A 26,314-nucleotide genomic window follows, 5' to 3' on the forward strand; every position below is an offset into this window, starting at 1 on the left:
GATAAACCCCACAGCACTGGAACCCCTGAGGAAAGGCCAAAGTATGGGGCTGCACTCTGAGAAAGATCAGGCCCTCTCTTTAAACTCGGGTTAGCTGAATGAATCCCCGTCATCATGTCCCATGTGTGGCAGTGTGAGGTATCCCAGGAAGGAGGGGTTGACACAGGCCAAATCCATGATGTGCCAGGTGCTTCTAGAAGGGGAAAACAAGTCAGAAAAGAGATGGACACGATGGAACCAAGGTGGGGCAAAAGCAGAGTCCAGTCCCAAAGCTTGTTTCTTCATCTTTATTAAAGCTAGGTCCTCCTACCCACAGCAGAGGGGCAGAGTGGAAACCGCTGGGGAATAAGAGGAATGGTGTTGGTGCCCCACCAGCGCACCCTGCCCTGGCTTTTTCTGAAGTTCATGTCCCAGAAGACATGGGAAGAGCATAAAAATGGGACAGAGAGACCACTGCTGAGCAATCAGGACCCATGCCTTCCCACTTCACCTCACCTGGCCAGGCTACCTTCTGACCCTCACCACCCCAGCTCCTCCCACCCATGGACTACCCACCCAGCACCTAGCAGCCTTGGGCCCCAAGGGCGTGTCTACACTACAACAAAGGATCTAGGTCTAAAAGGGAACGCAGTTGGGTGGAAATCTCTCTTCTTTAGCCCCCAGTCACACGGGCCCAGAATTCATGGAGGGTGGGAGGGGCTTGTGTGTGCTACATCTTAGATGCCAGCAGTCCAGGCTGGAGAGTTAGCTATCCACTGTGCAAGAGCCTTGCATAGTAAATTGTGAGCTCAGGTACACGTGATACCTTAGGTGGACAACCACTGTGCAAACCACCATTCACTCTGTAAGCCATGGACCCACCCACGGCAGGAACGCTACCTGCTTCTAGTGTATGGTGATTACAGCAGAGTTAAGAGTCTTGCAGAGGATAAAGGGCCCTTATTATAAGCTGAGGGTAAGGTTCCAGAACCCACCCCAGTGCTGTGAAAGGCTGAGCACAGGGCTCCGCAGCTACCTTCTCCGGCGGAGGGCGCTGCCAGGGAACTCGTCTGGAGACCAGGTCTGTAGGAGCCCATACCAGGCACTCCAAAGATGTCCATGTGTGCCGCTTGCAGCCACTCTATAGAGCACCAACAAGCTTGGAGGGGATTCCACTATCAAAACGCACCTTGTAGCCTGTGCTCGTAAGGATTCTCAAATAAGGCTTCCAACTCCCTGGGGACCTAGCCAACACCCGCAACCTGACTACGCTTTTGGTATCTTGCTTTTTCAACACCTCCCCAGTTTTCAGGCCATACAAAAGATGGAAACAAATACCCAGTCAACAAAAGCTTCCCTTGTTCACATCTCCATCCCCCCAAAACCTAGTGAGGCTCCTGCCTGCCATGAACCATGTTCTTAAAACTTACTGGACACACCCGAGTGACTGGAAGAGGGTCCCTGAAACTCCTAGGGAGACTGGGAAGAAGCCAAACCCTCCAAGAAACCCGGATGCAGCTGGATGACCTCTCTCACCCTCCTCCAATGATAGGGCTTCTCCATCACTCCTCAGAAAGCCTAGTGACAGACTCCTAAGCCACTGGCCCTACGGGACACCTGAATCTGAATCCGTGATGAACGAATTGGCTTTGCCCACTAACTCTGCAGCACAGATCCAGGGATGGGGCGCTCCTGATCAGGGTGGCAGCCTGTGCGCACCCAAGCGAGATCTGAAGCTCGGGGCGTTAGGGCCCAAGAGCACCCAAGATTGGGAATCCTCAGCCCGCCTCGAGGAGCGAGAGGGCTCCGTGCGCTTCGACCAGCCTCACAAGACGCTCTCCTCATAGGCACCCGAGGGCCCAGCGAACGCGGCAGGATCGGAGCCGAAGCTGGTTCCGCCGGCGAACTCGAGCAGCGTTCCTGACCCGGTGCCCGAGCCCGGTGGCGGAGGGGGCGGCGTCGCCTTGGCAGGCGCCTGGGCCTTGGCGGCGGTGTTCTGCATCTGTGCGCCCGCCTGCCCACGGTGCGTTTTCATGTGCGTGAGCAGATGCGAGCTCTGCGAGAAGCGCCGGCCGCAGTTGGCACACGCGTACGGCCGCTCCCCCGTGTGCGTGCGCTGGTGCGTCACGAGCACCGACCGCTGGGAGAAACGCTTGCCGCACTCGGGGCAGGGAAAGGGCCGCTCGCCCGTGTGGCCGCGTCGGTGCTTGGCGAGGTTGGAGCGTTGCGCGAAGCCGCGGCCGCAGTCGGCGCAGCGGAACGGCTTCTCGCCCGTGTGCGTGCGCCGGTGCCGCTTGAAGTCCGAGCTGTGGCCGAAGCCCTTGCCGCAGTCAGGGCAGCGGTGCGGCTTCTCCTCGGCGTGCGCCCACTGGTGCCGGGTAAGCGCCGCGCTCTGCCCGAAGCGTCGGCCGCACTCGCCGCACGCGTAGGGCCGCTCGCCTGTGTGCGCGCGCCCGTGCGCGGTGAGATGCGCGCGCCGGCTGAAGCCCGCCCCGCACACGCCGCACACGAACGGCTTCTCGCCCGTGTGCCCGCGCACGTGCGCCGCCAGGTGCGAGCCGCGTGCGAAGCGAGCGCCGCACTCCGGGCACGGGAATGGCCGCTCGCCCGTGTGCGTGCGCCGGTGGCGCGCCAGGTGCGAGCCGTACACGAAGCTTTTGCCGCAGTCGGCGCAGCGGTGCGGCCGCTCGCCCGCATGGTAGCGCTGGTGCTTGGCTAGCGCCGCGCGCCGCCCGAACGTCTTGCCGCAGTCGGAGCAGATCCACGGGCTCTCCTCCTCTGCCATCGCGGCGGGCGCGGGCTCCGCCAGCAGCGACCCCACGGTGGGCGCGAACGCTCGCAAGCCACCATCCGTCCCGACTCCGGGGCCCGCGCTACGGAACGGGTCACAAGCCAGCCCCGCGCCCTCCAGGGACAGCGGGGGGCCCAGGGGGCCGGAGAGATGACGCCCGTCGACCTGCAGCCGTTCGGAGAACTCGGGGAACCCCAGTATGGGGAAGCTGTCTGGATGCAGCCAAGACTTGGGGTGCATGGGAAAATGGAAGCCGAGCGTGTGCGAGGAAGGCCCTTCGCCCCCACTCAGGCCGTTGCCCATCTCACGGAACTGCCTGTCTGGCTCAGGGTCCTTCTTGCTGTCGGGGACCGTCGCCTCTGCCGCCGCAGCTACCACCTCCTCGTCCTCTCTGGCTTCAGCCTCTGTGTCTCCGTCTGCCACATCAGTCCCGGGCTCTTTGGTTTCCTCGGGCCTGGCCTCCAGTTCTTCCGGCTCCGCTGTGGCTACAGCTGCTATTGCCATCTCCATCTCGTGGGGAGCCATCCCCGCACCCTCGCCACTGCTGGGTTCCGTGCAGCCGCTGCGCCGGTGCCGCTGGAAGTCAGCGCGCAGGCGGAAGGCCTGGCCGCAGTCCGGGCAGCAGTGAGGACGATCGGCGGTGTGCACAGCCTGGTGGCGAGCGAGCGCTGAGCTCTGGCTGAAGCTACGGCCGCAGTGTAAGCACGGGTAGGGCCTTTCGCCCGTGTGCGTACGCTGGTGGGTTACCAAGTAGGAGCGCCGCCCGAAGCCTGCGCCGCAGAAGGCGCAGCGGTAGGGCCGCTCGCCCGTGTGGATGCGCCGGTGCGTGACCAGGTGCGACTTGTAGACGAAGCGCTTGCCACAGTCAGAGCACGGGAAGGGCTTCTCGCCGGTATGAGTGCGCTGGTGGATGGCCAGGTGCGAACGGTACACAAAACCCTTGCCACACTCCTCGCAGCCGAAGGGCTTGACCGCCGCATGGTAACGCTGGTGCTTGGCCAGGCGCGAACGGTGGAGGAACACTTTACCGCACACGTCGCAAGTGGTCTCCGGACATCCGATGGGGACAGCTGCTGCGGGAAATCCCCAGGGCGCCAGAAAATTCTCCCCAGGCTCCCGGCCAGACAGGAAATGTTTAGTTTCAACCTCCTCAGCCAGGATACCGAGGCTGCCTGGGCTGGGTCCCCAACCGTCTGGAGTCTGAACGGAATCTGAATCGTCGGGACCCCAAGTCCCAGGCACGTCCCCCACACCATAGGCAGCAGACCACAGCCCTGGGGGCTCGTTCTCCTCCTCTGCCATTTCAGCAAGGAAGTCCTCGTCGTCTTCCTCCTCATGGTCCTCTATGTCATCGTTCCAGAACCAGGCTCCTAAAGGTGAAGAGACAAGAGGGTGAGGGCACAGGAGCTTGGCAAGAAAACTGGAACAAACAAAACTGACCTGCTTCAGTCAAGTCAGAGGTGGTGCATGCGATAGCTAGTACTGGCCAACTCCAAGGCAGGAAAGCCGCTGGCCTCCCCTCCCCCAGTGAGGAGGCCTAACATGCACACCTGGCCAGGAGAGCCAGGGTCTCTCTAGGGCTTGTCACTCTGTGGAGGACGGGAGCCTGCAAAGTGGGTGGTTTATCAGCAGATAAACTTGTGCAGAGTGAAACCTGGGGCACTGCAGTCCCCAGATACCCAGCATGGCACATCCAGCCATGTCCTCTGCCAGGAAGACCCACCTCTGTGGAACTTACTCCTCAGTAAGTCTCCTCTCCTTGCCTTTACCAGTGGCCAGGGGTTCTCTTCCACTCTAGACAGCAGAATCAGGAACTGCTAGCCGGGGAAGAGCCTCTGGGCTCTCACCTTAACGAGGCCCTGGGAGCTGTGTATTTGGGGTCTTGAGTTCCTCCCCCTGCTGTGGGGTCACCCCAGGCTTCACTTTCTGAGCTCTGCATTTGAGAAACCCCAGGCCACCTGAGATTGTGTGTACTGTGAGCACCCCTGGAACTTTCTGCCATGGGCCCCTCCACTGAGATACACCCCTGGCTCATTCTTCTGCCCTCCTGGGGATGGTGTGGGCTCTAGAATCAAGTCTGTAGGGCCGCCCTGTTCAGAAAGTGAGCCTGTAGACAGAGCCACCACGATACACCCAGGAGACGCAGGGACACCGCCTGCACCACAGTGTCCAGGTGTTAGAGCACCTGCTCATCATTCCCACCTCAGCTCCCATCCACTTGATTCTGAGGGCAAAGTTCTGGACCACAAAAGCCAGGGGCTGGGCCAGGAAGTCTCAAAAGCCAGGGCTGGCTTCACATGTCAAGTCTCGCCCTCCATCAGCCCTAGTTCTGCATACTAGTGTCATTCACCAGGGAAGACAGCATAGGGCCACATCCATGAAGCAGAGAAAATGGTGAGGGCCTAACTACAGATGTGAATACACATGCTGTTCATATGAAAGAACAAGAAAACGGGGCACTTTTTTTTTTTGCTTAGTCTGTAACACTAAATCGCCCCCTATTCTAGTAATATATAATTTAGACGTTTTAGATGGAAAATTTCTTAAGCTGAGTTTACCTCTAGCTGCCAACGTGGCCACCAGAGGGACAAGAAGTGACAGAGAGAGGCCCTGTTGCTTGCTGGCTGGCTGCCCTTCTTTGTTCAGCCAGAACTATCCAAACCTGGGGTGGCAGGAGCAGCCCTGGGGCAGAGAGAAGCTGGCTGACAAAAGACATCCCCAGGGCTCTGGTGAGAGGCTTGTGTAGTTTTTAACTAGAGCCCAAGGAAATCAGGGGAAGCTGATGGTAGGGGACGGATACGACCCCCTGGATCTCTGGGCCAGCCCGTGACTCTCCAGGAGCTTCAGAGTCTGGGGACAGCAGGGACAGCTGCTGTCGTGAGGAGTCCACTGCGTGACGCTCTGCAGGGTGGGCAATCCCGAAAAAGGCCTGCGGATCTCACTACTGCCTCTGGAGCTGGCATGGCTGCTGCTCAGTGATGTGAGGGAGGCCACCAGTGATGCAGGGTGAAGTCAGCTGGCTCCACCCCATGTGAGACCTCAGGAAGCTGCTGAGCTTCTGGGGGAGAACCCTAAAGGAGACCAGCTTTAATTCCTCATTCCTGGATTCAAGGTGTTTGCTCAAAGTTTAGAGATAGCCATGCAGTGTGCCATCTCGAGGAATAGCCTTTACACAGAGCCGAAGTCTGTCAGCCTCAGGTGAGGATCCAGAGACCTGCTGTGAGACTTGACACTCAAACCCAGAGGGTGTGGTATGTTCTACACAGCTAGAAGGAAGTGGGGAGGGCAGCAGTCCAACAGGTGGCCCTGAGGGTCACACCCAGACCCCTGGGGAGTAAAGTAGGGATGGGGGCTCCTTGCACCCAATGTTTGCCCAGAGTTCCGACCACAGGTGAGGGTGATTAGGCCTCCAGGAAGAGGCAGGGCTCAGAGTCTACTGTCTAGACAAGTCACACAGCATTGCCACAAGGACATCTTTACAGCCCACGTCCTGAGCTAGAGACACCCGGACTCTGGTGAAGGTTTCGGGAAAGATGAGAGGGCCAGGGCAGGAAGCTGAAACCCTCGGGATTGCGGGCTGTCACAGCTTCCCCCATTTCTGCAAACATCACTCTCTCTCACGGTGGCTGTCAGTGTGAGTCTTACAGATCTGTCCCTTTGAAGCATAACACTGGGGATTTATAAGCTCAAAACTAGCTCATTCCACTGCGATCCACCCCAGAGGATCTCCCATGGCTTAAGTCCCCAATCTGCTGGATCCCCCAGAACTACACAGGCCAAGCTGGGCCCTTGACCCAGCTCCTTTACTCCAGGGACCCTGCACAGGACCATCCCCTACAAGGCTAAGGCTGGGGAGTGGGGATGGAGGGGGGAAGCTGGCTGTCTTAGAGGCAGCCTGTCAGCAGTAACAAAAAACCAGGAATCCTGACAAGGCACGGCAGGCACAGAGGTCCCCAATCAAGGTGCCATTTTCTTTCCATTGACAACCAGGTCTGAGGTCCCCGAGTAATACCTGTACCTGTCTTCATGCTCCCCCAAACCTCCACCTAGACCCAGAAACTGAAGATGAGCTCAGGCATTGTTCCTTCCTGTATTGGGGACAGTCCCCAAGGGAGGAGGCATACCAAAAGGATGCCCAAGTCTATGGATATGGGCAGCCTCACTGAGGGTTGCCAGGAAGGTGTCTGAACTGCAGCCTGGGAAGGGAGCCAGCTTCTACACTGGCGTCTGCCCTCTGTGCCAAGTGCTGGCCACGCTGACAGGTCTAGAAGCAGGAGGCCTTTCTCCTAGGATGGGCTCTGGGCTGCCCCTTGTTGCTGGTGAGTGGCCTCTAAGAGACCAACGCTTTGGCCTTAATGTCCTCATGAGTAATGTACGGATTCAGCACCAAGGCCCGAGTATTAAGAGGACCCAAGGCCTGCCTTTGTCACGGGGATTTGGGAGGAGTAAGCATTCCCTCACCCCATCAGAGCCTCCAGCACTTGGATACCTGTCAGCCCCTTTGTCCCAGATGCTAAGAAGCCAGCCTCTCTGCCAGACATTCCCTTACTTCTTCCCTTCTACCTGCACTAAGCCCAGTGACCTAGAAATGACAGGGCTCAGCGCCTTGTGCCTGGCTAGGACCAGAGGACTCTACTATCCAGGTTTCCTCCAGGGCATGGCTAAGTGAAACTCCAAGAGACCCTCTACGGTTCCTAGTTGTTCACAGCTGTGCGTCAGATTCTGCCTGCTGGGGGTGTCCATGCCCTGCTCCTGGCTTAGAGCCCTTTCCCCTTGCCACTCTTCCTTGCCTGTGCTCATCTATGCTACTAGATAACTGGTACTTGCTGTGTCTGCCCAGATGGATCCCAGCTGTCCGCAGGTTGGCAGTGTGCACTTTGAGATCAGTCTTCCTTAGGAAGGATCACATCTGGGGCTCCAGACCCCCTGGCTGTGCTCACTTGCTGGTTATTGGAGTCTGACTGCCTCTTAAACTACATCACCATCTGTTAAACATCAATGTGTAAGCTGGTTCAGTCCTCAGTGGTGTGTTTCTTCCTATCCTTCCCTTTCAGAAACAGGGCTGGGTAGACACTTGCCACATAAGTACAGTCATCTGAGTTCACTTCCCAGCACCCACGTGAAAAGCCTGGTGCAGTAGTGCATGCTTGGGTGGACTCCTGGGGCTCGCTGGCCAGCCAGCCTAACCATCAAGCCCCAGATTCCAGTGCGAAACCAAAGCCTCAACAAGGGGACCGCTCCTGTGTTGACCTCCGGCCTCCACGCACGCCTGTATACACATACCAAGAAAGGAAAAGGGGTAGAGGCCTGAGCAGAGGGAGTGGGGATGGCCCCACAGGGCCGGATACTGCTCTGGGCAGCACAGCCTCTGGAGGCTGCTGCAAGGACAATTGCTAGGGGAGGATCTGTCCCAGAGCCAAGGGCCAGGCGCTCACAGACACGGGAGCCAGAGCAGTGGCCCTCAGGGCATGCCTTCTCCAGCTGGATTCTCTGCTCGGGTGCAGACTGGAGGCAGGAAACAGGGTTAAGCCAGGGGCAGGGGTCTCTCTAGGACCATATGGGATGGAAGCTGGGTCAGGAGGGTGAGCTGGTTCAGACACCGCTGAAGTGAAGACTAGAAGGTGGTGGCCAGGGTTGCTAGGATACAAAGTGCAAGAGGGCAAGTGGGACTCAGTATCACACAGAAGATGGCAACACCTGAGTGAAGAATGTGCCTGGGCGCCCACACATCGTGTCCAGCTGAGCTCACAAGGGGCAGAGGACGGCAAATTAGAGCCTTGTCTAACAAGGCTGATTTACAAGTCCAGATGACCAGTCTTGGGACAGTTAGAATCTGTCCTGCCAGACTCAGCCGCTCTCAGGGCCCAGGTGGCACTGCTGGACAGAGGAATGAAAGGCCAGGCAGGGTGGAAGGGAGGCAGACACTCAACCGCTGGCTGTCCTCAGAAGACCTGAGAGCTGCCCTGTGCCAGTGCCTCTCCCTGATCCCACCATCTGCATCCCCTGTGGGCAGTCATGTGACACATCAAAGACATGACCTGGGGATAGCTCAGTGAGTAACGTGTTTGCAAGTATGACAACCTGAGTTCAAATCCCTAGAGCCAGTGGAAAGTCAGACACTGTAGCACGAGTCTAACCCGGCATCCTATGAGGGACAGGAGAACCCCCCCTCCCCGCAAAGCTCCCAGGTCACTAGTGGGACCTATGTAGTGTTGGGAAATAAAGGCACCCTCTCTCGAACAAGGCAAATGCTGAGGACTGACCTCTGACCTCACACATAAAGGGTTTTGTTATGCTTGAGACAGGGTCTCCCTACATAGCCCTGCCTAGCATCAAACTCAGATTCACCTGTCTTTGCTTCCTGAGCACTGGGCTTAAGATAAAACGTTTTAAAAGATGTTCATGGGTCCTGTACTGACTGTCTGCAGATGGGGCCAGGCTGAGAGACATCTCAGGCCTACAGCCTCAACACCATGGCTTGTCACAGAAGGCACAGAGCCACTGGCCCAGTTAACCCGTCCTCTCAAGGAGCGTTCAAGCCCCATCCAGGTGCAGAGGCACATGTCACCTGTCATCTGGTGTCACCTGCACTAAAAAGGACCCTTCGAGAGAATGGCACACGACGGCGCATCTTGAACCTACACTCGAGGGTGGCCACTGTTGGCCTGTGCCCTGCTCTCTCTAAGTGGTTTCTCTGAATGTGTCTATGAATGGACCACACCTCCCACTTGGTCCTCAAGCAACTCTACCTACTTCTGGGCCTCGTGGGAAAGGCTAAAGAGTCCTCGCTGCCCCTCACTGAGCTACTAAGGGCACACAGGCATGTTACCAGAGTAAGGTTTTCCTCTTCTCATTTTAATATACATCTATGATAACTGCAAATTAGTTCAATGTCCCACCCTGGGCTAACAACACCCCAGCCTCAAGAGGGACACCCCCAGGCAAGGGCCTCCATCACTCACAGACCCCACGGCACATTCAGGAATCCAGCATGCTCAGGCCGGAATCTGTGGATTTAGTTCACACTCTGTTCTCCATATGAATAAAGTGGGGCTCAGAGTTGAATGGGCAGAGCCTGAGCCAGTGTGAGGCACCCAGAGAAGTCCACATGTCAATGCCTTCTATCCACATCACCTCAGAACTCTCCCGGAGGCTTGAAACTGCTCACCCAGATCAGAATCTGAACGTCTGAGTCAAATCCCCAACTCACACATACAGAAACCAAACCAAAGTGGCTGCACACTCACTGGAGGGGCAGAGATGGGCAGATCCCTGGAGCTCACTGGCCAGCAAGCTCACTCGATCAGGGAGCTTCAGACAGCAGTGACACCCTGTCTCTAAAAACAAGCTGGATGGCTATGGAGGAAGTGGAGGGACTGAGGGGCACCATATGAAGAAATGGCCAAATGGGTGGGGCAGTCAGAAAATTGGTGAGTCTGCACGTGGAAAGCCACACCGACAGTCTGGCAGGTGTCCGTGCCAGCTTGACAACTCCCCTCACTTATAGAAAAACAAAACTGAAAGACTTCACAGGTTCCAAGATGAGAACAACAACAAAACCACTTAAGATTCTTTAAGGACAAACTGGCCCTCAGTGAAGCTGAGGACTCGAGGGGCCATTGCACAGTGGCCTCCTGTCTCCTCACAGCCACCCACACCCAGGAGCACCGGCAGCATCAGGGAGGCACAGCCTGAGCAATCCTGCCAGCAGAATCCCCTCAAGACTCTCACTTACCTGTGTAGACACCAGTGACAATGTCTCCCTCCTCGGGATGGGGGCTGTCTGGGACCCAAGGTTCATTTCCTTGTTCGAGGTGGAAGATCAGATCCGGCTTGGGAATTGGGTATCCTACCCAGGAGAGGGAAAGATGGTCGCTGTCCCAATGGAATCCAGGCTATCCCTGTCCACACCCAAATCTTTTGCTCTTTACCCTCCAAGGACCAGCCCTTCCCACAACCTCTGCTCTGAGAGATCCTACGATCCATCCCTGCTTTCCACACCCACACCAGTAGGATACCCACACTTTCTCCTCCCACCTAAAGGCTTCTGGGGCTGTGCAGCTAAGAGGCCAGAGTGGACCACCAGCTTCATAGCCTGTCTCCACCTGGTTTGGACCTCCGAACCCAGAGGCCAGAATGGGCTGACTGCTCCAAAACCAAGAAGTGCGCTCTTTGACAGCTGGGCCCCCACAGATCTCACCGCAGACTGCCTCGGGGTCCTTCCTTACCCAAAGAGACCAGGATCCCATAGTTCTCCTTCATTACTTCCCGGTATAGGTCTCTCTGGTCCACATCCAGCCTCTCCCACTCCTCCAAAGTGAAGTACATAGCCACATCTTCAAAAGTCACCAGCCCCTGAAGCACATAGAGCCCCAGGAGAGAGGATGAGGGAACGCTCTCCCTCCAACACCCCCATGAAATAAGAAAACATCGTGGGGACATGGCCCAGCACCCCATTATTAATGGGACAACAGTCTCTCAGGCCTCTCACCCTGTGGCAGGGACCCATTTCCTACCCATCAAACTCAGAGGGCAGGCCCCTCTTACCATGGCCCCTCCTATGTCACACAGGCTAGTCCTGGCAAATACCTTGGCTGTATCGACAGGTTAGTGATGGACGGGAGGTACCAACTAAACTGAGTGTGGGTACTGATGTCTGACCCAATAGCAGGAAAATAGACCCCAGGAGGGGACAGTCATTCTAGAAGACTCCAACCTGACTTGGGAGTGGGCTGGGGACAGCCATGCCTAGTACAGTTGAGTGGGAGGTAGCCAGAGTACTCAGAACAACGTAATGGCCTGGGAAGGGCCAGGGACCTGGGAGAACAGAACTCTATAAACCCGGGTCCTGGAAACGAAAGCCTTGTCCTCACTCAAGAGCCACAAGACCATGGCCGACCAGTGTATACGCAGTTCACCTGAGTCAGGAAATGATCATCCTCCTCTTCCTCCTCTTCCTCTGGATCTTCATCCTGAATAGCAGGTGAGACCCGGGAGGCCTGCCGGGCTGAGAGGAAGATTGTTTAGGGCCGGTGGCGCCTCGCAGGCAAGCAGGGTGGTACTCCCGGCTACTCCCATACTTTAGGCCCAGGTCCAGTCCCACCCTCATGACCCCAGCCTCTTCCTTCCCCCCAGCAGCGGTGGGATCCTTGTTCCTACCTTTCCCTTGAAGGACTGGCGACTTGACATCACCACCGTTGCTTAGCTGCTCCTGGGTCCCCAAGCTCAGCCTCTGCTCCTTTGCCAGCCCCTCCTCCACACTGTCGGCACCAGCAGCGTCCTCTGAGTTAGCCTCCACCTCCACCTCCTGGAACTGTGTGGCCACTTCCTCCTCTTCCACTACTACCTCTTCTGCTTTTTCCTCCCCCTCTGCCTCCTCTCTCCCCTTCTCCTCCTCATCCCCATCCTCGTCAGGGTCAGCATCGCATTTTGACCCATCTTCTGCAGGCTCCAGCTGGGTAGCTCGGGAGTCTGGAGTAGTGTGAAGGGCAGCCATCAGCCCTAGGAGAGAGCCTCTGTGTGGCCTGAAACACAGAGACACTTTGCAAGGGAGGCTGCCAGGGCTGAGGGAGGACCATGGTCTATCTGTTATCTCAGGCTGTGCAACTGGTACATGATTTATCCAGAAAGCCCACCCAAAGGGCTCCTCCCCACAATCCTCTGCGACATGGCTTCTGTTCCCTCACAAGCAGCCATGTGTCTTGTGTGAGCTGCAACCTGTTCTTGGGTAAGTCACCCATTACCGCAACCCATCTATCCTCAAGGAGGAGAAGCACGGAGCGCAGTCAGCAGAGCCCCAGGGATCCGTGTGTACGGATGGGAGAGTGTAACTTACAAGGGGCAGCCTGCCCCACATAGAAAGCAAGAACGAGCAGCTTACCCAGCCCTCAGCACACATGAGGCAGGTCAGGCCGAGGCGCTGTCAGACCACAGGCACCTGTGCAGCTGCGGGAGGCAGGTGGGGTGCAGGATGGAAGAGTGTCTTGCTTCGTCTTGTCAGGGGAAAGGAGAGAGTGCCCAGCAGTCAGCAAACTCCCAGGCCCCTTCCTGGGAGTCAAACGAGAGACAGGGCCATGAGCAGGGGTCATTCTGCTGCCTATCTTTACCTGACTCCAGGGTGTTGTGAAAATCTCAGCCAGTTGGGGGGGTAGAGTCCCGCTCATCACTAGGTCAGCACAGGTGACGTACAAGGTGACACTCCTTCAAGTTCAAGGAGAAGAGAGTAAGAATGGCTGAAATGTCATCACCTTGGAGACTCACAGGGTCCTACTACCCCAGCGATGTCACTGACTCAGTCCAGCTTCACCTGGCCTGACGCCTAGAGCCTAAGGGGACAGCCCCAAGGGTCCTACAGCAACTAATCCAGTCCATGTCTACAGAGAACCAGTCCAGTGAATCTCAAACGCTGGGCAGTTATGTTTCTCTTGATTATGTTTTATTTATTTGTGGAGTGGGGGTGCATGTCATGTCAAACGTGTGGAGGGTGGAGGACACCTAGCAGGAGTCAGTTTCTCTCCTTCCTCCCCACTGGGTCTCAGGGATCAGACTAGATCATCGGGCTTGGCAGCGAGTACTGTTAGCTGTTGAGTAGCAGTAGGTCCACTGTGGTTTTCAAGAATTCATTCCTAAGATCTTTCACCATCATGACACTCCATATCTGCCCTGTTAGTATCTCAGACCTGAATGGGACCATCTTCAAAAGTAGGGCAGGCCACCCCAGAATGCTGAGTTCCAAAAAGATCCAGAAATGCCAGGCCACACCAGACACTGGAGCCACCTCAGTGGACAGCACTGCCTCAGGATGCTGGTAAAGATGCCCAGGGCCATGAGAAGTCACTGTGCCTGGTATTCCCATGGACACACCTGAGCGGCTGGCTCCGACCAGGCTCACCTATACCCCATCCCCTTTCTGTTCAGACATCAATGCATACAAGGAGGCAAAACACTTATACACATAAAAAATTTAATTAAAATCTATACTTTGGGAGGTAACACCTGCTTTGCATGAAAACCTGAGTTCGCTCCCCTGAATGTCAAATGTGGGCCTGATGGTACACGCCTATAATGCCAGCACTATGAAGACAGAGACAAGAGATTCCATGGCACTCGCTGGCCAGCCAGAGTGGCCAACACAGCAACTGAGGACACCTAGCATTGACTTCTGGCCTCCACATACATTCATGCACACCTGTACACACATAAACAGGGACACACTCCATACACTAAGAAAGCAAACAGAAATGAACAGTAATAAAAAGAATCCCGTACATTAGCAGCTAGAACTCTCTGAGCATCCCTGCCCGTGCCAATCCCCCCTGGGACTCCTGACATCCAGAAGTCCCCTCTGCTGTGACTGTCTGTTCCCCCAGGACTGCATCAAAGACTGAAGTCACAAAACTAGACCTAAGAGGACCACCAGAGCCCTCCAGGGCTCTTTAGGGTTGGAAGATGCCTGAAGGGTAAGAACACACACGCCTTGGGCCGTCCTGGCCAGCACCCAGGGGCACTGAGAATACTCAGGGAGAGATTTCCCAACCACCACCCACCTCAGACCTAGAGAAGGCCTTTGCTTACTCAAGCCTAAGGCTGTATGTAGATCAAGCTGAACCCAGACATCCACAGAACTAACTCCCAACTGGTCACCACCTTGGGCAGCAACTGCAGACTTCCGCAAGCCAGACTATTGTCTGTAAGGACCCAGGAAAAGAAAGCTGGGGCTGTGGAGGAAATTCAGTTAGTCAAAGTGCTTGGCTACACAAGCGTGAGGACCTGAGTTCAATCCTCCAGCAGCTGGAGGGGAAAAGAGGAGGGGGGGAATGCCAAGCACAACACTGTCTATCTGTAAACCCATGCCTGGCAGTGCTGGCCAGACAATGGGAATTGGGAAGCCCCAGGTTCAGAGAGACATTGCCTCAAATATGGTGGACAGCGCCTAAAGCAGAGACCTGATGCTGACCTCTGTCACCTACACTCACATTTGTGTATATGCATGTGCGTGCACAGACGCTCACACAAAACTGTACAGACACTATTCACAAAGAGGAGGAGGAGGAGGCAGCCCATTGTGGCTACCTCTCTTCCCAAGCAGCATCCACATTTTCTTTACTAATGATGATATAGAGCTGGGTGGTGGTGGCGCATGCCTTTAATCCCAGCACTCGGGAGGCAGAGGCAGGCGGATCTCTGTGAGTTCGAGACCAGTCTGGTCTACAAGAGCTAGTTCCAGGACAGGCTCCAAAACCACAGAGAAACCCTGTCTCGAAAAACCCCCCAAAAAAATGATATAGAGTCCCCATTTTCTTCCCCCTGGGTCCCCATGCCAGACCCACAGCAATCACGCCAGACCTTACTGAAGACAGGGCCCGAAGATCATAGTCAATGACCCACATATCGGTTTGTTTTGTTTTTTAAATCAGAGGCAGGGCTCAGCTGTCACACTCCACAGCAGGCCAACCACAGACTGAGGGAAGGATACGTCAAACTAAAGTCCACCCCAGAAGCAGTGGCGAGTCTCTGCCTCCAAAGAGGACAGTGGGTAATATCAAATTCGTGCACTAGCCCAATGACGGTTACTGTTATGCACTTGACAGGATCTGGAATCACAGATGAGAAGCCTCTGGGGTATCTGTGGGGGAGTTTCTAGGTCAGGTTGATCACAGTGGGAAGATCCTCTCTGAATGATACCATCCCCTGAGCTGGGGTCGTGGACTGAATAAAAGAAGCAAGGGAGCTGAGTACCAGCATTTTTCCCGTATGCTTCCTGACTGTGGATACAATGTGACCAGCTACCTCAAGCAATGGCCTGTGCCTTTAAACTGTGAGCCTAGCAAAAGCTTCCTCTCTTAAACTGCTTGTCAGATCAGGGCAAGGAGAAAGAAATTATTAAAAGCCTCCAAGGTTGCTGAGTGGTGGTGGTGCATGCTTTTAATCCCAGCACTAGGGAGGTAGAGGCAGGCGGATCTCTGTGAGTTCGAGGCCAGCCTGGTCTAGAGTTCTAGGGCAGCCAGGGCTACAAAGAGAAACCCTGTCTCAAACCCTCCCAAATGAGCTCCCCCCCCCCCCCCGCAAGAATCCTCTAAGGTTAGCAGTTCACAGGAAGAAAGGGCAGAAGTCGAAAAGCCTGACGCTTCAGGCACTCTGACCTAGGCCTATTCCTAACAAAAGTTCTGAAAACCAGTCTGACCAGGGGTAGGTCAGTTCATAAGCCTACAACTCGAGCCCAGGGGGCTCCCCACCTCCCCGGATATTCCCACCCCCAGCCAATCAGTCCCCAGAGAGCTTTTCTCCTCACCTCCCCTTGACCTCCCATCCAAGATCAGAATGCAAGAGACAAGTTCAAGGCTTTGTCATGCAAAAACCCTGCATCACTCCAACCCCTCTTTCCCAGAGCCTGAGTGGACTCAGAGCCTTAGTGGACTTAGCAGACACAAAAAGGGGCGGAGCCCTGTCCATAAGAAGGGGGTTTGCAAACACAAGTGGTAAAGTTTGAAAAGTCAGGAGCTCCAGAAAAGTTCCAAATCCAGGGGAACCCACGCGCAGGCGCATGTCTGTGTGTGCTCGTGCACATGCATGCACACTTGTATCCAGTTACCTTCACTGCAGCTCAGTGCCCCCCCCCCCACTTCAAAGGACTTCAAAGCCCTTCAGGACTTTTTTGTCCAGGTTGTCTTTCCCTGTTCTCTACAATCCTCACCTTCTGCCGGGTTTCCGGAGCCCTGACTCTCCAGGGTTACTCCTGGAAGCCATCCAAGATCCCCAGATCAAGCTCCTCAACCAGACCAGCTAGCCTCCCCTCAAGACCGGCCAGTAGCTACTGAACCAAAACAAAGTGCTAATGCCACCCACTGAAGCTGAGTAGGTGAGCTGATCCTCGCTGATACCTGCACCTCCTCTTTCCCTCCTGTGTCCACATGAGGCACCCTCAAATCCAACAACCCGCGGGACGAGTTGCCCCACCCACCTCGGGGGCAACAGACTTAGCAGATAGGCACCCAGTCAGTCTCTATCTGCAGACGAAGCAGACTGGACCGTGGCCCCCAAATGTCACAAAGCCGGCTTTAGGACGCCAACACAGAGTGCTTCCCTCCTCTACTTCCCTATAGGGGGTTACCTAGGATTCGTCTCACGCTCGGGTAGGAGTGGTGACAGCCCTTCTTGGAAGGTGTCTCTCCGGGGGGTGAAGGCGGCCCCCGCCCAACTCCCGCCCCTGAACTGGAGGAGGAGGCGCTGGCACCTTCCAAAGGTGCAGCGCAAGTCGTCTCTGGTCCGCCCCCTCCCACGCTGGAGTCTATGACCCCTCGGGGTGGGGGGCGAGTCAAGCCATCCGTGACGTGACGCGGAGGCCCAGGCCGGTACGGGGGTACCTAGGGGCCTGGAAGATCCAGCTCGTGCAGCTGCAGCTCCGACCCATCCAAAGACAGGCCCGGGAGCCCCGCGATCGCCCCATGACCACTCGAGGCCTCCAGCGCCCGGGCATCCAGGACGGCTAGGCTCGCCGCTGCCACCGCCCCCCAGCGCGCGCGTCCCGCCCGCGCGCACCTGCCGCGTCCGCGCGCCCCACTCACCGCGCGCGCGCCCGAGGCCCGGCCAAGCCGGAGCGAGACACGGACTTGGGGGCGGGGGCTGTGACCACCGGGGACCCCCCCGCACTACACAAAGTGACGGCCGCGAGCTGCGCGACGGCGAAGGAGGCGGCGGCGCGTGGGTACCGGAAGTGCCGCCCGCCGGCCCCGCCTTGTCCGCGCCCACGGGGGGGCACTTCCGGTCATGGGGCATCACCAGGAGTTCTGAGTGCAGATAGTGAGACTGCCGCGACGACCCTCCATGTGCGTGGAGGATGCTCGTGACTACTCATGGTGAGCATCCCTGGACTCCCTGCTCCTCTCCGTTGCAAGAGACCCCTGCCTACCCTTGAAATTGTCCACGACGTCAAGCCCCAGAGAGCATCCTTTCCTTCCAGACTACGGCCTAGGTCCTCGGCGGTGCGTGTCAGGACGTGTCCGGACCTGTCCCCTGGTCACAGGTCTCTTCGTGGAGCTCACGGTGTGGAGAAAGGTGGTGACCCCTTGAGGATATCCAGGCAGCGGCGCGTGTCTGACCCTGACATGGGCAAGAATGTGACCAGGAGATTGATCCCTCTTTGATGACCCACAGCTCCCCCACACTGCCTTCTGGCATCGCTTGTGTGTGCAGGGTGCTGACAAAGGTGTGGCAAACAGGGGGTCAGCCTATTCGAGCCATGAGGGGTTCCTGTGGGCTATAGCAGTCAAATGAACAAAAGTTTGTAGTTTGAGGCCACACTTGATTACTGTTCTGACCCGTCATCCCCAGGCCTAGCATGAATAATGGGTAGTGGACTTGCAATGGCCTTAGACAAGTGGAGCCTTGACAGTTCTATGCTATATCCATGGCTATTTTGGGCTCTGCTCTGCTGCCCCACACAGGGCACCTATGTTCTGAAGTCCCTGGACCCTGAGCCTGCTGGCCACCTAAGTCTGAAGCTGAGTGTTCCAGGTACCAGGTCTAGCCTCTGCCCCCTCCCTCGTCTTCAGCCTCCTGTCACTTACATTGAGAAGACCTTGTGAAATGTTTGTGGTTTTCTTGATAGACCATATAGCCCGGATGCTACGGAGTAAGGGCCCGGCTGGCTCTCTGGCTGGCTCTCCCCCCTGTTTGCCTATACACATGCAGGCACAGAAAGAAGGAAGGTCCTTGTCTCTCGTTTCCCTGGGATGTGTGTCCCCATGTGTGCACGTGAGCTATCTCCATGATGACACTCTTACACGCCCTGGTTTCTTACACAGACTGATTACCTAGCAAATCGCCTTCCTCCTTGCAGGTGATGGGTGTGCATACCCCTGCCATGTGCCATGTGCCTCAATCCCCATGTTCTCAAACCCTGTTGTCAAGTGGGCAGGGCACAAAGGGGAAACAGATTTTTTTTTTTTTTTTGCTTTTTCGAGACAGGGTTTCTCTGTGGCTTTGGAGCCTGTCCTGGAACTAGCTCTATAGACCAGACTGGTCTCGAACTCACAGAGATCCGCCTGCCTCTGCCTCCCGAGTGCTGGGATTAAAGGCGTGCGCCACCATCGCCCGGCGGGGAAACAGATCTTAAAATGGGGCCCATGATTATAAAAATCATGTAGTCCAACATGGCAGTGCAATCCTGAAGCCCCAGGTACTCTGGAGGATCTTGAGTTCAAAGCTACAGAGGGAGTTCAAGGCCAGCCTGAGCGACTAGGAAGACCTAGCTCCAAACATATTAAAAGCTGGGAGGAGCCGGGCGATGGTGGCGCATGCCTTTAATCCCAGCACTCGGGAGGCAGAGGCAGGCGGATCTCTGTGAGTTCGAGACCAGCCTGGTCTACAGAGCTAGTTCCAGGACAGGCTCCAAAGCTAGAGAGAAACCCTGACTCAAAAAAAAAAAAAAAAAGCTGGGAGGTAGCTTACCAGTACTGAACCTGCCTAGAATCCCCCAGTGAGGAGCTGGGGTGTGGCTCAGTGGTAGAGTACCAGCCTAGAATCCCCCAGTGAGGGGCTGGGATGTAGTTCAGTGGTAGAGCACCTGCCTAGCAACTACTAATGTGAACCAGTGATAAAGTGGTTACCCAGCTTGCCCAAGGCCTCAGATTTCATCCCTAGCTCCTTCAAAATCAAAACAAAACAGATAAGACACCAGTATTCCCTATAATGAATGGTTGGAATTAGAGTGGAACTTGAGGTCACTATTTTGGAGAAGGGAATAAAGAAAACAGGTGTATTTAGCTCACAGTTTGGAGAGTGGAAGTTTGAACAGCCTGGCACAGACTCTGGTGAAGGATCCTTGCTACCTCAGACTGTCAGGGGAGTGTGTGGGCACACGCTGATACCACTTTTTTGTTTTGTTTATTTGAAGAAGAGCTCTCAGTTGAGGGATTGCCTCCGTCGGGTTCGCCTGTGGGCATGTCTCTGCATTTTCTTTTTTTTGTTGTTGTTGTTTTTTGTTTTTTCGAGACAGGGTTTCTCTGTGGTTTTGGAGCCTGTCCTGGAACTAGCTTTTGTAGACCAGGCTGGTCTCGAACTCACAGAGATCCGCCTGCCTCTGCCTCCCAAGTGCTGGGATTAAAGTCGTGCGCCACCATCGCCCGGCTCTGCATTTCCTTGATTGCCAGTTGGTGTGGGAAGGCTAATCCCACCATGGGTGGTGCCACCCCTAGGCAGATGGGCCTGAACTGTGTAGGAAATGTAGCTGAGCAAGCCAGTAAGCAGTATCCCTCCACGGTTCCTACTTTGGTTCCTGCCTTGAGCTTCTTCCCTTGGCGATGGACGGTAACCTGTCAACCAGAATAAATCCTCCCCTTCTAAGATGCATTGGTGAGAGTGACTTACCACAGCATCAGGAAAAGTAGCCCAGGCTAGCCTCGACCTCGAGATCCTCCTGCCAGAGCAGATAGTCTCACTGCGTAGCCCAGGCTAACCTTGACCTCGAGAGCCCCCTGCCAAGGCAAATAATCTCACTACAGTAGCCCGGGCTAGCCTTGTCCTCGAGATCCTCCTGCCAGAGCAGATAGTCTCGCTATGTAGCCCAGGCTAGCCTTGACTTTGAGAGCCTCCTGCTCTCACTGCTGGGATTCTGGGTATGCTTCCACCTACTTGTCCACTGTCACTTTTGGCATGAGATGAATAGATATGCCCAAGGTTTGCCTATCACCTGCCAGACTAGAACCCAAGGAAGGGGACAGGAGCATGTCTCACTCTATGGGAGACAAAAGTCAGTGATGGGTTTCTGAGGAAGAGGAAAGACGGTTGAGCCCGCCCATATCATGGTCTGGTCCAGCTGCCACCAGATGCATACGAGCTAGCAGAGAGAGGGAATTGGCAGCCTGCCCGTGGACTAGACTTGCCCAGGCCCGTGCACCCCAAGAGAACAGAAGCAAGAGAAACAGATATGGGGCTGGGGAGATGGCTCCCTGGTAAGGGCTTGCCACACAAGCATAGAGGCCTGGGTCTCATTCTGAACACCCACATAGAAGCCGGGCCTGGTGATGCATGCTTGTACTCCTCGTGCTGGATAAGCAGGGATAGGAGGATCCCTGGGGCTCGCTGGGTGATACCCAGGCCCCAGTAAGAGACTCTGACTGGAGAGATAGGTCAGGGATTAAGGACTGTACTGTCCTTCCAGAAGACACGAGTTCATTCCCAGCACCCACATCAAGTGGCTCACAACCACCTATAACTCCAGCCCCAGGGGAACGCACACTGCTGACCTCTGTGGGCACTGCGCTCACATGCACGCACACAGGCACACAAAGGTGCACGTGCGCGCGCGCGCGCGCACACACACACACACACACACACAATTAAAGATATTAAAATCTTTTAAATTTTTAAAATTAAATAAAGTGATGGCTCCTCAGGAAAAACACCAAAGGTTTCCCTCTGACCTCCACAGGAACAAGAGGAACATGCAAACACATGAACACGTATGCACACACTCAAAATAAACTCTAGGGCTTGGGGATTTCACTCAGTGGTAGAGCGCTTGCCTAGCAAGCACAAGGCCCCACGATCTGTCCTCAGCTCTGAAAAAAACAAAAAAGACCCAAAAACAACCAAAATAAGGTAAATAAACTCTATAGTGGGGGGAAAAGATACCTCCACTGGAGAGCAGCTGTCCCTCATCCTAGGCTCAGACTGCTGCACAGTGTCACCAGCAGACATAAGGTGTTGGGGGGGGCGTGTCACAAAGCAGTGAAGGGCACACAGCCCAACCCCTCAGGGAATCATATGAACCCAAAAGCTGTGACTGACCACACACAGACACACGAACACACGCACGCTGCAGTCCCATGCAAAGGGCTGAGATAGCAGAGTCAGGTGGGTCCCTGTGTCTCTCTGACACAGGTAGTGCTCCCCCCAGCCTGGCGGACCAGAGAACGGGACACAGTAGGCCCTGGGTGAGAGCCCCAGTGGGAGCTCGGGGTGATTCAGGGATCCCTAGCAGGGTGGACAGCAGAAAGGTTATGGGGGTGTGATGTGTCATTCCTGGGGAGCAGCAAGAAGGCATCTAAAAACCGTTGAGGTGGTGCAGGGCCAAGTGGGCAAACCCTGCCATGCAAGCCTGCAGCCCTGAGTTCAGCTCCTCAGCACCCACAGACAGTCAGGCATGGTGGCACATGCATGGAATTCCAGCACAGGAAAGTGGAAGATGAAAGTCTCCCTGGGGCTTGCTGGCAGCCAGTCCAGACAAACCAGCAAACTCTCCGTTGTCTTAAATAAGCAGAGAAGAGGAAGAGGGGGGAAAGAATGACCAACCAGTCCAGCTGAGTAAGTGAGCTCCAAATTCAGTGAGAGATCCTCCAAAACTAAGGTGGAGGCTGAGCAAGGGAACCCAGCATCAGCACCCGGTCTCCACATGGGCGTAGGCACACGCACAGGTGCACCTGTGAGAGCACAGATACACACAGAGATGACTCCGATGGATTCAGTGACAGGCTGTGAAGATGAAACGTGCTCAACAAGAACCAGACCCCTCTTTAGGACTCTGAGTGACCCAGGTCTGTGATGTGGTCCGTTGACACCCACATGAGAAACAGGCACTCCATCTTCCCTTCAGATCGTGCCCCGCTTCCTGCCCCAGTCCTCCTCAGCATGTCCACCTCTACCCTCCGTTGCTCTGGCCAGCCAATCAAATCCATTGTAACATCCCCACTGGGAGTGGCCAGTGGGGTGGAAAGGAGGGCCAACAGCCCTTGCTGGGTATGAAGAAGGTGTCTGAGAGCCCACCAGAGAGGATTGGACCAATTCCAGGCCTCCGCAAAGAAGCAGAAAGGAACAGGCCATGGTGGGGGATCTTGCCTAAAGACAGAACAATGTCCAAGGGGTCTCTGTACTTCTGTGCCATATTTATCCAGTTGTAGCAGAAATCTTGTCCAGTCAGTTTATCCAGAAGCTCCATCTTCAGTATCTGGTGAAACTCTCCCACCACCCCAAAGTGATTGCTAGCTTGTCACCCTGACCTGCCTCCACAAGTACTGTCGCCGGTCTGCTTAACCAGAATCCTCCATTCTGTCTCTTGACACCTGTCCCTCCCCCAGCTCCTTGACAGTATAGTCCATGTAGTGTTCCTAGTTAAGCTGGTTCTGTCCCCAGATCTCTGCTGCCTGAGTTAAATGTGAATTTCGCACTTTAACATTCTGTGTTTGGGGGGGAGGGTGTTTGTGTGTGTGTGTTATGGACACACAGTGTGTACGCGTGCTCAGAAGCCACAATAGGATGTTGTCTGTTCTACTTTAGCACTCTGGCTTAGTCCCTTGAGACAGGAGCTTTCCCTGAATCTGGAGCTAAGTTGGTATCCATCAAGCCCCAGTAATCCTCCTGTCTCCACTCCTTATGACTCTGGGGTTACAGGTACATGCACGGCCATACTCGGCTTTTTATGTGGGTTCCAGTGATTCACACTCAGATCCTAATGCTTGTGTAACAAATATTTTTACCCAATGAACCATTTCCCCAGCTCTAACGTGTGTGTGTGTGTGTGTGTGTGTGTGTGTGTGTGTGTGTGTGTGTGTGTGTGAAAGAGACAGAGACCCAGAGAGAGAAAATCCACTGTAGCTAGGACTGTCGTAACTGCCCCCACTTCCTGAGTGCCGGAATCCCGAGCATGTGCCGCTGTACCCAGTTTATGAGGTGTTGGGGATCAAAGCCCAGGCTCCTTACATGTTAGGTAAGTCCTCCGCCAACTGAGCTACATCCTCACCACAAGCACTATCATTTCTTTTTTCAATTGGCATTGCAGCGGCTGGAGAGATGGCTCTGGTTAAAAACATTTGCTGCATTTGCAGAGGAGTCGGATATGGTTCCCAGCACCCATATGGCAGCTCAAACCATCCGGTTCCTGGTGATCCGATGCTCTCTTCATACTCATGGTGGACAGACACACATACAAACAACACACATACACAAAACCAAATAGATCTAACAAACAGGTTAAACAAATGGGCAGTACAGTTGTCTGTCCATTCTGAGGACAGGGGTCAGCACTCCCCTGTGCCAGGCTTCTTGCTTCCCTGTGCCAACCCTGGAATCTTAGCTGGTGTGGACATTTGTTACCGGATAGCTGGAAGATACGGGTTTAGACCAAGGGATTGGGAAAGGACACTCCAAACTGATAAGCTGCCTGCGGGCTGTGCAGCGTGCTCCCCTGCAGCTATCTGTGAGTCATTTCTACTCCTGTAAATAACCCCCTCACCCATATGTCTGTAACTAGCTCCAATAAAACTCACAGGTTCCCCCAGTTGGACTTTGGTGGTGTCCGTATCAGTCCGAGTAGACGTGTGTTGTGTCTCCCCAGGAAAGGTTTTGTCGCCCAACATAATTGGCGCCTAGATAGGGACTGCAGAAGATGAGTTGGGTAGGAGTGCATGTGTGGTTCTGGCTACGGATAGCAAGCCATGCAACTGAGATGGTTGCTAAGCAGCCTGAGGGGGCAGCATCTGCCGAGGAAATCCCACTAGAGTTGTCCTTTCCGGTCAAGTGTGTATTCATGTACCTTTGCTCATGACAGGGGTTGCGTGGTTCTTGCTATGGGAACTGAGACATGCAACTAAGGCTGAGCCATCAGGATGAGGAGTGTCCGTGGGAGAAACCACAGCATGGCAGTCTTTGTGTGGTACGGGGTGGCATGCCCACTTGATGAGTGGGGTCCACCGTGTGAATATGTAGATTCCCTGACAAGAGTTACCGGTTTAGAGGAAAGTTTTCAGTCTTTGAGATTAGTGCACAGGAGTTGGGATTATGGGCAACAACGGCAGAGGGTGCCTGGCCACTGCTGTGCAGTTAGAAACACATCTGGAACAGCTGCCAAGCCGGAGCTTAGCTCTGTAAAGGAATTACCTGCAGCGAGAGAGGGAAATGCGGCGGAATCCTTCATGTTAGCCTCTGATCTGGCGGGTAGATTAGATAAAGGAGACAGGGACATGGAGCTGTTGACTTATCCCTTCTTAAGGCTGGGGGGCCAGAAGAACAAGAGAATCAAGAACGTAGAATCCAGGGAAGATCCAGAGAGTGAGGAGGAGGAGAACATCACAAAAGAAACAGAAGATGTCTCTCAGGCCCAAGCTTTAATAGAAAACAGGGATCTATTACCCATCATGTGGATTGTGGCATTACCAATGTCCAGGGTGGTAATCACGGAATAATCAGCACTCTGAGCTGCTGGAACCGGGGAAGACTTTTAAACAAGCAATGAAGGAGCCTGTCGCCACCTGGCTTCCGAAGCTGTGGGACAAGGGGGTGAACGGGACCAGTATGCCTGCTGCCGAGGCAAGAAAAGTGAACCCATCCCTCCATAAGGAAAGGCTGCATAACCTGAGACAGTACGAGGAAAATCAGTCCCTCAGGGACATTAGGGACACTCGATTATTTCCATCTGAGGTCCCCATAAATATCAGGAGGTGCAGATGCTATTGAGGGAACTGTGTTTGAACCCCAGAGGAGTTAAGGAAAAGGCTGACCCAGCTGGTGCCTTGAGGCTGGTGTGGAGCTTTAGTGCCTTTGCTGAGTCTGCTGGTATGGGCAAGATGTTTATTAAGTAAGAAAGGCTTTGGCAGACCTCAGTGACTCAGACCAGAGGAGAGTTTGTAAAGCGGGGAGGAACCTAAGGGACTTAGTAAAGCGGTAACGTGGAGGAAGATGTCTGTCTGGGCTACTTAAAGACAGATGTGGCAAGATTTGTGTCGACAGGCTAACAGATTGGATAAGAAAACAGAATCCATCCCTCTGCTGCATACAAGAAATACACCTCAACCTCAATGACAGACATTGCCTCAGAGTAAAGGGTTGGGAAATTTTTTTCAATCAAATGGACCTAAGAAACAAGCTAGCATAGCTATCCTAATATCTAACAAAATAGACTTCAAACTAAAATCAATCAAAAGAGACAAAGAAGGACATTTCATATGAGTCACAGGAAAAATTTATCAAGAAGAAATCTCAATACTGAACATCTATGCCCCAAATACAAGGGCACCCTCATATGTCAAAGAAACACTACTAAAGCTTAAATCATACATCAAACCCCACACACTAATAGTGGGAGACTTCAACACTCCACTCTCACCACTGGACAGGTCAGTCAGACAAAAAATTAACAGAGAAATAAGGGAACAAACAGATGTTATGACTCAAATGGACTTAAAAGACACCTATAAAATATTCCAGTCAAACATAAAAGAATATACCTTCTTCTCAGAACCTCATGGAACCTTCTCAAAAATGACCACATGATTAGTAACAAAACAAACCTCAACAGATACAAAATTGGAATAACCCAGATATTAATCCACACACCTATGAACACCTGATTTTTGACAAAGAAACAAAAAATATAAAATGGAAAAAAGAAAGCATATTTAACAAATGGTACTGGCGTAACTGGATATCAACATGTAGAAGAATGAAAATAGATAAATAGATCCATATCGGCCGGGTGGTGGTGGCGCACGCCTGTAATCCCAGCACTCGGGAGGCAGAGGCAGGCGGATCTCTGGGAGTTCGAGGCCAGCC

The 26,314-nt window shown here is 54.5% G+C and overlaps 1 protein-coding gene across 4 annotated transcripts; it reads right to left on the reverse strand.

Moving 5' to 3' along the window:
* Positions 1-1,190: 1,190 nt before the first annotated feature.
* Znf316 (zinc finger protein 316) lies at positions 1,191-17,458 on the reverse strand. 4 transcript variants are annotated; one of them, XM_005368006.3, is made up of 7 exons: positions 17,335-17,458; positions 12,651-12,817; positions 11,930-12,294; positions 11,689-11,777; positions 10,999-11,125; positions 10,506-10,619; positions 1,191-4,140 (listed from the first exon to the last, which is right to left on the reverse strand). In XM_005368006.3, exons 3-7 carry the CDS (start codon positions 12,264-12,266, stop codon positions 1,805-1,807), a joined length of 3,003 nt encoding a protein of 1,000 aa, XP_005368063.1. In that variant the 5' UTR covers positions 12,267-12,294; positions 12,651-12,817; positions 17,335-17,458; the 3' UTR covers positions 1,191-1,804. The 4 variants fall into 4 exon arrangements, with proteins under 4 accessions (XP_005368063.1, XP_026645521.1, XP_026645519.1 ...); XM_026789720.1 differs by having other exon boundaries at positions 17,309-17,458; XM_026789718.1 differs by lacking the exon at positions 17,335-17,458 and adding an exon at positions 16,881-17,291.
* Positions 17,459-26,314: the final 8,856 nt, after the last annotated feature.

Source organism: Microtus ochrogaster, unplaced genomic scaffold (assembly GCF_000317375.1).
Source record: "Microtus ochrogaster isolate Prairie Vole_2 unplaced genomic scaffold, MicOch1.0 UNK27, whole genome shotgun sequence".
NCBI lineage: Eukaryota > Metazoa > Chordata > Mammalia > Rodentia > Cricetidae > Microtus > Microtus ochrogaster.

What these genes read in the sequence shown, in the direction of transcription:
- Znf316 (XM_005368006.3), bottom strand. Translation starts at nt 12,266, where the DNA reads ATGGCTGCCCTTCACACTACTCCAGACTCCCGAGCTACCCAGCTGGAG. An exon ending in GCCAGTCCTTCAAGGGAAAG is followed by an intron (nt 11,778 to 11,929) that starts GTAGGAACAAGG and finishes TCTTCCTCTCAG; the next exon opens with CCCGGCAGGCCTCCCGGGTC. An exon ending in ATGATCATTTCCTGACTCAG is followed by an intron (nt 11,126 to 11,688) that starts GTGAACTGCGTA and finishes TATGTGCTTCAG; the next exon opens with GGGCTGGTGACTTTTGAAGA.